Source organism: Drosophila eugracilis, unplaced genomic scaffold, assembly GCF_018153835.1.
Source record: "Drosophila eugracilis isolate 14026-0451.02 unplaced genomic scaffold, ASM1815383v1 contig_2154, whole genome shotgun sequence".
Taxonomy (NCBI): domain Eukaryota; kingdom Metazoa; phylum Arthropoda; class Insecta; order Diptera; family Drosophilidae; genus Drosophila; species Drosophila eugracilis.
In genome coordinates this window covers 1,675,561-1,689,860 of record NW_024573038.1, presented here as the reverse complement: position 1 = coordinate 1,689,860, position 14,300 = coordinate 1,675,561, and the positions used below count along the sequence as shown (strand labels likewise).

The following is a 14,300-nucleotide window of genomic DNA, read 5'->3' as shown; positions in this document are numbered from 1 at the left end:
CGCTGGCAGTCGAGGCCCATGGGCAAATTGGCGAGTGGGCGGTGGAATCGCGACATATTTGCCAAACTGTTTTCCTTCGCTCAAAAATAACTTAAAAGAGGGCGAGGGTCGCCTTTGCAATAACAGAATGTGTGCAAGGAACGGTACAGGCCAGCTAAATAGATCGAAACTCTTTAAATGCATCCTTTAATTAGAGCTTTCTACTTTAGAACTTAAAAACCCAACAAATTAAACTCGCCCATTTGGGGTTTCATAAACATAATCATGAAAAACTTAATTTCTAGGCACAACTTTCTTGAGAAGTAAGTTAGATTTCCTAAAAATGATGCAAAAGAATTCATTTTTTTCTTAAAACGCATTTCAGTAGCTGTTTAAGATACCAAAAAGGCAGTAAGAAATACTAAAGAGAAAACATATTTACTATTTTTATGAATCAATCAAATTTATTTCAGCTTAAATGTCGAACTAGTGAACCAGCCACCACATTTTCGCTTATCTGTTGCTTTCGGCATATTGAGAAACTTAATTTATGCATGCGCGGGGGTTGGGATGAGCCGGCGCGAGCCAGAGGAAGTGGCAGAGGGTACTACAAGACAGGAACTGGCTATCGACGCTTTCCGGGTTGAGGGAGCAGGTGGAGGAGGCGAGGGAAAACAGCGCCTCCGGTCAAATCGACACCGTCTTGTGGCGGCAGCGCCCAGAAACAGCAAGTCGGAAAGGGCCATTAATGCCAAGTTAAAACAACATAATTTAGTGCCGGGCCTTTGGGCCCAAACATAAACAATTCCCTGGCAAAGCGAACTGAACGACAAAAGCGTTGAAAGGCCCCTTAAATTGCTTCCTACTTGGCCAACTTGTCCAACTTGGCCAGAGGTGAGGTGGCAACAATGTTGCCCAAATCGGCGAATAGATTAGCAGCCTTGTTGTGGGTAGAGATTACAATTATGTAAATTTAGTTTCGGGCGAGTCAAGTCTTATGTTTATTATTTGCGGATTTCCAGGAATCTCAACGCACCCTTAGCCGTTTAAGCCTCGTGATTTAGGATAAACACTGCGTAATTGCCAGAGGAAAACTGTTCGAGGGAAGTGTCAACAAATATGCCTGTGAACTTTGTAAATAATAGGATAAAACAACATCTTAAGTTCATTTAGCAGAGCAAGCTGGGATCAAATTAATTTAGGTTAATGGAATATTCGAGATATCTAAGTCAGATTACCATTTTCATTTAATTTTATTTTGAAGAATTTACTGACTTTTGCATTACCGCAACTCGTTACACGAACTCAAGGAACTTAACCAACAATTGCAGACCAGACAGATCACAGATTCCGAACTTAGGCAATGAAGTGCACTGACCTTGATTCTGCCTCGACATCGGTGTATTTATTCTGCCTTTTTTGCCGACTTTCAGTAGAAACTTTTCCGGGCAACTTTTGACCGTGGAAAAGTTGAATAAACTTGGCCAAAGGCCAGCAGCAAGCTTAATTGCCGATGAGGTATTTATCATTTTATTGCAAATATTTTAATATGAAAATAAAGCATGCCTTTCTTCGTTTCGGATTTCTTTGATCGGAAATTTAGTTATGCTAAGCTGTCAGGCAAAAATTAAAGCAGATATCACACTGCTATTCCGCTTGAATAATCTCAAAGGCCCGACTTGGAAATTTCCAGCATAATTGGGCGTAAACAAACAAACAAACAGACGAACAACTAACAATTATACATAATGCCATCGAAAGGCCTTCTTGCACTAAGTCCGAGATGGACTGATTGTGTTTCAATGGTCTTTTGTCTGCGTTCTCCTCTGACACTTGTCACATGTCATGTCCCACAGGAATAATGCCATGAAACCAGAGGAGAGGCAGTGGCAGTTGCAAAAAAGCTTTTCCATTGGCCAAACTAAATTACTCCCAACTTTTGGGAGCCCACAGAAATGCGTACAAAATTAATTTACTCTCGATTCCATTTGAGTAACTCTTTTTTGTCAACGCTTTCTGTACGGTTGCTCGGTTTGCGTTTGCCTTTTTGGCCATTAAAAACACTATTTTTATATTTGGGCAAACTGTTACGATTTTTCACAATTGTTTACACTTCAATAACTTGGTCAAATCCAAATTGGCTTGCTCATGTATACTAAAAATGTCTAACCCTGAATAGTAAATTTGTTTCTTTATAATGAATAATCTAACAACAACATTACACATTCGCATATAATGGATCAAAATTCAAATATGGTAATTAACTAAATGATTTTCCGCATCTGTCACAGCAGTTTTGTAAAGCCTTTAACTTAATCAACAGTGTAATTGCCTTAATCAATTACTTTCTCTAAATTCATTTGGCTTTTTGATTGCGCACCATTCATCGGTCTTGAATTATGGCTTCACCGACATTGGAAATTCGAAATTTGGAGCTGTATGGGAGGAAAATCAGAGCTTGAATGAGGAAATGGCAGGAAAACATAAAACGTTCTTTCATTTGGCTCTTGCATGCCACATGCCACACATTCAACAATCTGCACATTGATAGCATCTATTTTCCCTCTAATTCCCTGTGTGTAGGGAAGGTGAATTTAAAATTTTTGGAACATATTTAGAGCAGAATTTTCCCGATGGTATTCTGCTAATTGGTGGAACACAAAGAGGCTAAAGTACGGTATCGACTCACATTGAATGCTCAACTCGGGCTCTTTTAATAGTTTCCCATCGATGCGTAAATATAATTGAATAATAGAACCATTTTTTAGCTTAAAAATCAATAAGCACACTCACCTTTTATTGTCAAATAAAGCTGCGACACGAAACTAATTTCCACAGACAATAAAAATAAAGTAAAATAATTCATACTCCGGAAAGGATTTCAGTGTCAGATAGTCAGTTTTTTCCCGGCTTTCACTGAAATATTTGCACAGTTTTTTTTACACATAAATATGAGTAAATATAGGTTTTAGTTATAAACCAGAATAAGTCCATAGGTCAGAAACTTGAATATTAAATTACAAGAAATTTGACTGGATGTTAAGCTTCTCACTTTTCGGCTATTTTATCTAGTATATGGCTAATAAAACATGTTTAATTGTAGAACTTAAATCGCTTTCAAATAGCTACACTTTGAAGTAGGAAGTTCACTGGTTTCGCCCCTCGCTTCCGCGGAATCTGGGGTTTCATCGATCTCCATCCGTTTTTAGGCCCTCATCTGTGGGCGGTTTTTGGGGCTGGGAGCATTAACACGGTCGTATGAATGAGTGGCTTCCAAAGCGGACGATATAGTCGGAACGCGGAACAGAGTAGTTGGGAATCAAGAGGGAGCCTTGGAAACTGGTCGCCAGGGCAACGGAATCGCTGGGTTTCGGGGTTCGCTCATTTCACGCTCCGTCAATAGAGAAGGAGGAGGCTTATGCACTTGTCGGTCTCATTGACGTAATTCCCGATGTGGTTGCATCTGAGGCTGTGGCCTCCTTTGTTGCAGTGCCTGTTAACATCATAATGCATTCAAGAAGGCTAATTCAAAAAAGCGATGCCAACTTATGGGAATGTCAGATATTTAAACAGTTTAAAAGAAGAAGGAAATACTTAAAGTAGTAAATTAAAACTAAACCTGTTTAAACATAATAAATCTTCTTCCTTTCTGAATATTTTCTGGGTTAATAAAGGCATTACTGAAGAAGCACCACGAAACTAAACTAATTAGACTTTCCATTAAAAACCAACACGTGCCAGTTATATTCCAACTACCAGAGTGGAATATTTTGCAAATTGCAGCCACTCTGCTTATAATCCCCACTAATCCATCATTCTGCAGCCACCAAAACTCTAAACAATTAGCAAATGCCAAAGAAGGAAGCCTGCATCCTAGTTCGCCAATTACTGAAAGGAGTCAAGGGATCTCGAGCTATCTTCTGGTGAATTTGCATATATGCAAATCCAATTACTAGCACAAGGATATCGAGACCTCTCAGGAAACTTACAGACAGCTGGCGTCTTCCTTTGTTGCTTTAGTTGATGAGAAGGAACTAAGCCAAGACTTTGGCATTGATTTGGCCATGGTCAACGGGTGTCTGCCATGCTATGTCTAATTTATGCAGTGCCAACGACTTTCAAGTGTCAAATTATTTATAGTGGAATTTTTGCTACACATCCCGTACCCGTGCACATTTTAAATATGCAAACACCATTTTTGGCCAATTGGCCAAGGCAGTTATTAAAAAACCACAATCCCCTGTTAACCGATTAGTCAAATAAGGTCCCTTTCTTTCTTCAAAATAAGAGAAAAGGGGGCCAGCGTCTTATTTTCTTAAGTCTTGCGGAATTTTTATTATTCCCAGCGACAGACAGCGATACGAGCCGTGGAAATTTTTACACAACAGCCACATTCTCAATCAATTTGATATTTGTTTCTGGCGCTGTTTCTTTTTTTATATTTCTGTTTATTATTTTTGAGAAACGCGCGAAAAACTTTTCGGGCTTGACAGCAAAGAAAACTGCGAGAGAAAATATTTGGTGTTTCCTTTTCTTCGCTTGTTTGTCATAAATGGATGGTCAAACAAAGTGACAGTAATATTCGGAGGTGAGAACGAACGAAGACACGATGCCCTGGTCAATAAAACTACTTATATTATATAGCAATTAAAAGTGTATTTCAGGTGCCGCAGTGTTTTATTACGATTATATTCTTCCCCGTACACTGTTTAACAAAATAATTCGCCTGACACTGGCGATCGCCTGATTCTGCCACATTTATAGAACACAAAAAGTTGGCAACATTTTATTAGGCTCATTTAGTGTATAACTCCTAATTTAATTATAGGCGTGAAATTTCTTGTTGTCAGTTGACAGTTTTTTAATGTATTTCTTTTTGGGAATGACATTTTATTTTAAAATGTTTCTGCTGTCTGCTTTCTATGAAAGTGATATCTTCACCATGGTAGAGACCAACATTTTCAAAGAGACAACTTTGAACTTTTATTTCAAGCGAATGCAATCGTTAGAACTCATAACCTTGATCTGTTTCAAATTAAGGAAAACCTTTTACATGCCCAACTAAATCTTTAGGTACTCGAAAACTTTAAGAACACTCACGCATACACTTTAAGAAACAGACAGATCCCAACCAAGAACAGAAGACTCAAATTGAATTAGCAGGACGCTAAATGATCACACGGTCGCTCTAAAAGAAAACAAGAAAAGTACAAAATTCACAGCTAAGAAGAAGAGAATTCAATTTTTGTTGTTAGCGAAATTCGCAAAAAGATACAATGCTGCTGTATAGACCAACTGCACAGATACAGATACAGATACAAATAGAGATACTTAGATACTGAGATACTCAGATAGAGATACGCCCATGTCACATATTATACCTACACACACGATAGAGATACAGCCCGAGATACAGATAGATAGCGAGATAGAGCTGAAAAAGGTTGGGCGACAATTTTCGCTCCAAGTTCCAGAGGCCCGCTCAGGGACGGTACTGGCGATCCATCCATTCCGCCGTAGTTGTTGTTTCTATTTTTAGAACATTAGATGATAAGATTGCGTCGTGGCCGAACCGCAAAACTTTTTGCGGTTTTAGCGCAAAATAAATATACGAAAAAAAAACAGAGAAAACGGAATACTTTTTTAACCAGAACAAGTTTCTAGAGCGGTTCTGGACTCGTTGCAATCTATGTTAATAAACCTGGACCTAGAGTATACTAAATTCGTTGCAGTTGCTTGGCATACAAAAGTATACTTTTAAAGTTTATGTTTAACAGCACCTTCTGTTTTTATACCTATTTTGTTTATCATGAGTACAGCTTTTGACCACAGGAAAATATTACTTCGCGTAAACTTGGTACTTTCGTACAAATTGCTTTAGTTTTGTTCCTGTGTTCCCCCTAATTAAGAAGCATAATTCCATTTCGAGAGTTTGTTATGCCCAAGAAGTAAATTCAAACTAATTACAAACAAATTGTTTGTTCCAGAGATTCTCCAGGCGATTCTATATTTAAACTTTAAGTTTAGGGCTCTGCGGCAACAGTGACCAGGGAAAAACTAAACAAATGCTGCTTGAAATATTTTTGGTTCGGTTGCTTTACTTTTTTTGGGGATGTGACGACGGCCACGAGGGAAATTATGCGAATAAATACGCTTTCCAAGAGAAAACAATTTTACGTAAAAAAAAACAACCGAAGTGTTTACTAACGCAAATTAGGAATATTATAATAAACGATTTGTGGTAAAGTAATATAAAAATCATTATACATATATATTCAAAAAGAATATACAAAAATATTAAGTCGTGTGGAACTTTTAACGCTGTTTAATAGATAAAAAGGAAAAACACCTGTTCAATCTGACTCCTAGAGGCGACGGCATCGTTGGCTTTGATGCCAGAGTAAGGAGTCGAACATATTTATTACTCAATATTTTGCAAGCAAACAGCATGGAAATGGGGGAACCATTTGTATTTCTGGGCAAATGTTGACACAGAACAGATACCCAAAAAATTGAATTCAAAGTTCAAGTTATGAACATTTTGCGTTCCTGCCAGTTGCCAAAAATAATATTCTGTAAGGTCTCGAGGAAGCTGTCAATTACACACACACCATACCCCACCCACCACCCACAAGCTCGCACACACATGTGCAAATAGCGAGCGCCTCACTATAAATACTCAAACTTATTAATAGAAGGCTTTCAGACATCGAACATTTCAATTTCATTAGCAAACCGAGAATAATGTAAACATACCAAAAATCCAAAAAATGCAGCAAAACATTTTACTTTTTCTCAATTTTTCCACACCATAAAAATTTAATTTGACCAGAAAACGCAAATGAAATTGTTCAGAAAGAGATGGAGGGAATCACCAGAAGCTACATTGGCAATTCGAGCACTTCTTCGCCGACCTCTCACAGAATGATGGGAAAAGCCAACTTGTTGCGGTTCATTGGCGGCATTTTAGTGGCCAACTTTTATCGAACTGTTCTGTGCTCTGCGAGGATGGGAAAATCAGGAAAATTTGAATAGCAGGAGCCGGAGTCCCAACGGAGTTAACCCAAGTATTTTGGTTTTATTTCATGGCTCCTCCACCGACACCACATACGCATCAGTGTAATTATTTCTATAGGAAATAGCTCGATTTTCAGATAACCAAAAAGTATTGGTTTCTGGCGAAAAAAATTTAAGGGAAAACTTTAAAAAATAGTGAGTTTTGTGAGCGTAGGAAGTTTTAACTCTATAAAAGTTAAACCTGAGATTTAAATAACAAATAGCATAAAATAGAGTTATGACAATCAGATGGTCAGATTTGATTTTAAATTTTATTGATTTTCTAATTTTGGCTTTCAATTTTAAATAGGGTTATGTAATTTAGAATGGACAAAAGCTAGTTTGTTTTTACTCATTTATACGTTTTCAAGACACAATATTTTGTATTAACCGTGCAGTCACTCGGCTCAGGGAGATCAAAGGGGGTTCTTGATAAAGATGAGGTTTACTTACATGAACTGCCCTTGTTCGTTTTGTCATCAGCTTTTGCCAGAGATCGTTTTCCTCTCTCTCTGTCTTTCTTTCTCTATCTCTTTATCTGCCTTTTTATCCGCTGTTTTCGCTTTGGATGCCTCCCACGTTGGCTGTCGGATTTACAGTTAGATAAACTTTTTGTTTTTCCACGATCTCGACGTTTTCTTTTCTATTCTCCTGTTTTTTGTTGGATTTTTGCACTGTGTTTATTTTTCTAATTGGCTTGCTTTTTGGTTGTTTAACGATTGTTCACTTTGTGCTTTTTTTATTCTGGTTGCTATTTACTCGCGTTCGCTCTTCATATGGAAAATATTGTGGTTAATATACATACGTTTCGATTTCGCGTTGTTGTTTTTGTGGTTTTTATTGTTGCACATGGGGAGAGAGTGAGTGGGAGAGAGTGAAGAACTAACTGAACAAATAGTAGCGGTATAATTCACTAAAAGGGAATTGCATTCGAAGAGAGAGAGCAAGGAAGAGAGAAAGAGAATTGCAATGTGTTCTTAAGTCGAAAAGAGAGAGATTGCAGCGAAGAATCTGGAAGAACAATGGGCTTCCGATAGATCAGAACCAAAATTTTTAAAATATAAAATTTGTACATATGTTTGTACATATATACCATGCTTATATAGTATTATTATTGAAATTTACAGTCGACTAAGCAACATTCGATATTCAGTTGCCCAAAATTACACTTTTCCTGCTGTATCAGCAAATTCCACGGACGAGATAAAGATGCGCTCTGGAATCGCTTATCAGGGACACGAAACAAATCTGTTATCTTTGCACTTCTCTCCCTCTCTCGCACTCGCCCGAAAAGCAATTATCACAAATTCCAGTTTTCGTTATTTTTTCGATTTTTTCTCGGTTTTGTTGTAAACTTTATGGCTCTGCGGCTGCGAACACTCTTGTTAACACATTTGGCGGAATTTGTTTTCTATTCAACAATAATTATTAACACAAACCGCACAGAATATTCGAAATGCTATTCGGCTTTTTATTTTTTTTTTTTTTCACCTTTTTCGCACTCCTTGGGTTTTGTTTTTGCCCCAATCCAATCAGAAAAATATATATTAAACATACATATGCATAATATTGTTTTCTATGTATGCGTGTGTGTGCGAGAGTTGAGTGGGGCGCACGCGGCTTTGGCGATCCGAAAAAACAACTTGAGGCGCAGGCGAATAGAATAATACTGAAAGCCCCAAACGAAAATCGGGCGAGCGACACCGCATGCTCCCCAGATATGCCAATTTGACCTTTTCTGGCTCTAGCTTTTTTTTTAACAAACAAATCAGGTACTTGTAGCTCGTTTAGAGAAAACAAAGATGCTGGAGAAGGTTTATATGCTATTTAAACATACATATATTATTATTAGTTTTTCGCTAAACCATCTCTGTACTAAAAATTGATAATTACATTTAAAGGCTTTAGTTTTAGATGATTTTAAACAATTGATACCGCTCTTTGTTGGTTATTGCCCCACAAGCTAGCGATTTATTATTGTAAGCAAGAGATTTGTTCTCCCCAGTGGCATCACTGCTTCGCATGCTCCATTCGGCTCTCAAAGATGGTCGGTTTTTATATGGAGTCTCCCTCTCTCGCTAATTGACGCTGCCGCTGCGGATCAACATGTGTGTGCCGTAAGAGAGAGAGAGAGAGGGAGAGCGGCCGAGAGAGAGATCACTTCTCTCGAGATCCCTCTCTATGCCTCTTTCGCTCTTGCTCGCACACATTTATGCAATGGGCATCTGCAGCGAATTCTATTTTTAAACTTAAATTAATATTGTTCTTTATTTTATCAGCAGCGGCGCGAAAATAAAGCAGGCAGCGTCAACGTTTGTAGACGACTGCTGTGAAGAAGGGTGAGGGGGATTAGTGCAGCGGAGACCAGAAAACAAATAAATAACACGAGAAAAACTAGACGCTGCTAATCAGGCTGAGAAAAGATATCATTGCTCTCTTCTTCGCTGTGTCAATCTCTGACCCTCTCTCTCGCTCTATTATCGGTGTGCGAAAAGCAAAAGCGAAGCTCAAATGCTGTCGCAGTGCTCCGTCTCGCTCTGGCTCTCTCCATCTTCTTTGCTCGCTATCACCGCTTGATAAGAAATGCGTTAATCTTTATTAAGCGCTGCCCCTGTATGCGTGCTGGTGTGTATCCCACTTGGGCCGTGCGTGTGTGTACGTCTGCGGAGTATTTACATGGGAGTTTTTCAATTTCTGTTGACAATTTCCGTTGGAAACTTTTCGCTAAAAAGGTGCTAAACAAATCTGGCAAAGTCCAAAAGAAAATGTAATTTATGCATTAGGCAGCAGAAACAGGAAGACAAAGAGAATGAGAACGAACAGAAAAAGTAATAGAAAAATCGGCCCAAGACTGCAACAACAACTTGTTGGATGACTCAATATCACAGTGGGATAAAAGTGCATTGTATTTAAAAAAAAAGTCCTGCAAACAACTTAATCTTACACATCCATATATTATTTTTCTTTGTGAAATAAAATCGAATCAAAATATAATTCCTGGCAAGGAATGGTTCGGAAAAATATTTTCTCTATACATACACATTCTGCGGATACGTGATGTGTATTGAATGTGAATCTGAAATCTCACTGCTAGTTTTTCGAAACATTTATAAAAATATTTAACATTTGTTTATAAAGGGTATATATGTACGAATTTCACTGCAGAACCTTTTCTTTAAATAAGCCTTTTAGCAACACAGAAACACAAGTAAATTTGAAACGTCAAAAATGTTAAAAACCAGTAATATCTTAGAAATAATTAACTTAAATGAAAATAATTTATTACTTTCTTAAGAAAATAGGGATTTCGGGATTTATTGAAAAAAGGAAATTTTTTTTTAATGACAAACGTGAACAAGCCACAAGTTTCAGATAAGTGTAAGTAACGAAGGCTACAATTACTGCAATACGTAATTCAAACGTACGTCAATAAATTGAAATAAACCAATTCTTTTCTGACTAACAATATAAAAATACAGCAATAATTTCTTTTGGGATCGGTCTGATAAATTTGCATGGAACTGATAAGATTAAAGGGAGTTGAAACAAATTTAAATAAAGGTGCATATATATATTTGGATTTTTCTAAAATATGTATTTTTTTAAATATTTTAAAGTTCTGAGAGTGCTTTTTTACCTAAGTAGACGAAGGATAAGTTAGATGTTGTTAATAACTGGACATTTTCTACATTTTAATGCAGAAAGAATGGAAAAAAATGATTATAAGCTCAATTACAAAATTCTACGGTTCTTAAAATTCCTATAACGTATTAATGTGCATTAATCGAAGAAACAAATTAGATATTGATTCATTTTTAGTTTTGTTCTAGTTTACGACTACATGTTAAGGTTAAGCTATATAAAAGAGATAAAGTAACTTTTCCACTTTTATATCAATTAATGAAAATGTGTTGAATGTTTTTAAATGTACAACAAAATTAATTAAGTAGATAAATTATGCAAACTTAACAGTTACCATCTGCCCTTTAGGCCCGCTCCAATAAGACTGCTTCGAATATAAAGGTAATAAATACTCAATTGGCTGCACACACCCGTAAAAAATAAAATAACAAATCGAATGAACGTTTGTATGTTTGCAGGAGTGCGGCAGATAGTAAAAGTGATCTTATTTATCAGTATCGCCTTGCTATTTTTAGGCATTTCACGCCCGAAGCGGCAATTTACCCAAATACCGAAATAATTACAAAGAGAGTGCCAAAATAAAACCGTTTAAAGTGGATTCCGCGGCTAATTATAATCACAAGTGCAACTTTTGACGGGGAGAAATGGCAACCCTGCAGACAGAACGAAAGAGGTGGGAGGAGGTGAGAGATCAATTGTTGTGATAATGCACCGGGAGACAAAAACAAATGCAAAAGTTTGCGAGTGTGTGCGCGAAGCGACAAAAGTGCGTGAGCGGCGGTCCAAACAAAAACAAAGCGCAGAGTAAAAATATTTGTTGTTTCTGCTGTTGTTGTTTTTCCAACGACGTGACAAGTGCAAAGAGCGCCAAATTGGACATTTTTATGCATGGGCCGCCTTTGCATTGTGAAACTTTGCCTTTATTGTTGTGCTTTTGTTTTATCACTGCTGCACTTTTGCCAATGCGATCATGTGGGTGCCGCTATAAGCGAGTCTGTGTATGTGCCTTGGTTTCCGAAAAAACAATTCAGAACGCAATTACACTCGTTATCATTTAATTCACAGTCACTGATATTTTCAAATTGTTTTATTTTATTCGCCACCACTAAACTTTTCAATTTGTTCTTTCGAAACGGATTTTTCAAATTTACCGCTTTCTTGACCGCGAGTTTCGTCCGCGTTTTCCGTTTTCCGTCACCGACTGTCTGTGTGGTTGTGTATTCTCAATTCGCTATTTGACGTCGACGTCGACGTCGGCAGCGAGAGAGAGTAAAAAAGTTGGGAATGCAACCACACAGACAGTCGGGTTTCCAACTCTTAGCAACATTTCTTAACATTTATGTTATTTTCAGATATTTCAACTCAACACCTATGGTCACACTAACATGGTTTTCAGGAGAAAAATTAACATAAGCCGATTATGTTACCGTTACTCTTAGTTTTGACGAAGTTGTAGTAATGGTAAAGAAAACCAAGCGTATATTACTGCAGCCGATTTCTGATAAAGTGGCGCTAGTTTATATTATTAACTGTGTCAATTTCTGATAACAAATTAATTTTTAAAATTGGATAAGACATTAACGGGCACTTCTTGTTTTTGTAGATTTTATTTTGAAACTAAAATCTTTAGAAAAATAAAAGATTATTTTTCTGTTTCTGTTTCTATTACACAGAATTTTATTTACAGTTGGAATATGTTGAAAGGGATCTCTGTGAAACATGTACTTATCCCTACCGAAATATTCAAAAGTATTTCTGGTTCAGTTTAGTTGATAATCTTGAATTTAATTAGAATGTTTGTACTAGAAATTACTTAACGCATCGTTTATATGATATGAACTATGTATATATGTTTATTAAGAGTATAATGAAGGATTTGGGTCACTCCTCACATGAGGATATTGTTGCATCGAATGCCCGTTATCATAGGGTTCTCCTTGGGTTCCGTGATATACTTGCCAAACACCTGGTAGAACTCGCTCTGCTTCCGGGAGTACCTCGATGCCTGTCGGCGGAGGTCTACGTTCACATTGATGTGGATGTGGCTGTTAGTGATGAAGATATTCTGGGAGCTGTCCGATCGAGTGGCCCTCATTGAGTTCGATGTACCGTCGGTCATTAAGTCCGATTGATGCCACACCACTATGGAATCCTGAGATGTCTCATTTGCGAGTTGAGCACTCCCATAGCTACTTGAACTGCTGCTGATTCGCAGCTCGTGCAGCAGCTCACGCATTTCCAGGCACTGGGAGTGCAGCATATTAAGTTGCTCCTTCAACTCCTCATTGTGGTCCATCATGGGTTCAATGGGTTTCAAATCGTTCAGTTGTTGAATATCCTCGGCGGATGATGTAGTTTTCTGGACGTTGCAACACTTGAGGTAGCTATTGGCCTGCACCTCCGCCAGTTGGAGCAGCTTAGAAATGACAAAGGTCAGGGCAAAGATCACCCCAAAGCTTGCGGCGAATTCGTAGGCGCTGCCAGAAGGATTCTCTTCTGTGGGACTGTGGCACATCTGCGGCTCAAACGTAATCCCGGGACGCTCTGCAGGGAAGGCATAAAAATTATTTTTATTTTTAAGATCAAATATATAAAGATCTATCTTTCCTGTATGCATTCTTCTGATTGGATTAGGTAATAACCTAAATAAATTTAACTAATGCAATGCATCACCAAATTAAACTAATTTTACAAAACTACTCCAGGAGTAATCGATCTTACCAGTGTAGAGTTCCACTCGAAAATCGGAGGAGCCACGTTGTTGGATCTGCACTACATGCTGGAAGCAGAGCAGGACCCAGGCAACGAAGGCCAGGGCAAGTAGGAACAAGAAACTTATGCTTTCGAACATGATTCCCGAAATGTTTGTTGTGTGCTAATAACATGTGTAGTTATAAAAGCAACAAATTGAGCCAGTTGGATTTCGTGTGGAAAAAGTTTAAAGTGAATAACTAGAAAAAATTGACATTTAAAGCTATAAAAGTATTCCTACTGTGTTTTCTTTTGGTCGTTATAAGCAATTTATTTTAGCCATCTTTTTATCTTTTACTTACAAATGCGTCTCTTCCCTGTTTATTAATCATAATTTAAGGTTATAGAGTACTACAATGGCACAATTTTTTTATTGTTCTTTTGGTTTTTAATGTACTTTTTATACCCGTTGCTCGCAGAGAAAAAGGGTTATTAGACTCGTTGAAAAGTATGTTATAGGTAAAAGGAAGCGTTTCAAGCGTTACATATTCTTGTCCCTCTATCCGTTTGTCCGTATGAACGGTCAGATCTCAGGAACTATAACAGATACAGTGTTGAGATTAAGCAGGCAGATTCATGAGGTCCGTATGCAGCGCAAGTTTATTTCAGCAATTTGCCGTGCCCACTATAACGCCCACAAATCAGAAAAACTAAAATAGCTGAAATCTGAACTATTTGAGTTAGAAAGTTGAGAATAACTAAGCATAATCTTTAGATGCCAGGGAATCTTATGGTGGTACCATTATTCGGCCCTCTCTTACGCCCACCAAGCTCGAAAGACGATCATCGCATTTTGTAGAAAAGCTGATATCTCGGTAACTATAAGTGAGAGATGTTGGGATTAAGTATGTAGTTTCTAATGGCGCCCCGCC

General features: G+C 37.7%; 2 protein-coding genes across 5 annotated transcripts in view; both read right to left on the bottom strand.

Annotated features, from left to right (window-relative positions):
- LOC108108743 (receptor-type guanylate cyclase Gyc76C) overlaps positions 1 to 11,884 on the bottom strand; it is a 38,294-nt gene extending 26,410 nt beyond the window's left edge. The window contains exons 1-3 of one of the 4 annotated variants that reach the window (XM_017216891.1): positions 11,829 to 11,867; positions 8,527 to 8,858; positions 7,489 to 7,805 (exon numbers count right to left, since the gene is read on the bottom strand). The gene's annotated coding sequence lies outside the window, so the exon portion shown is untranslated. The other 3 variants (XM_017216892.1, XM_017216890.1, XM_017216889.2) reach the window with 3 other exon arrangements.
- A 617-nt stretch (positions 11,885 to 12,501) lies between these two features.
- On the bottom strand, positions 12,502 to 13,607 carry LOC108108698. Its single transcript, XM_017216804.1, has 2 exons — positions 13,399 to 13,607; positions 12,502 to 13,221 (listed from the first exon to the last, which is right to left on the bottom strand). Exons 1-2 carry the CDS (start codon positions 13,526 to 13,528, stop codon positions 12,566 to 12,568), a joined length of 786 nt encoding a protein of 261 aa, XP_017072293.1. The 5' UTR covers positions 13,529 to 13,607; the 3' UTR covers positions 12,502 to 12,565.
- Between the last annotated feature and the right edge of the window lie 693 nt (positions 13,608 to 14,300).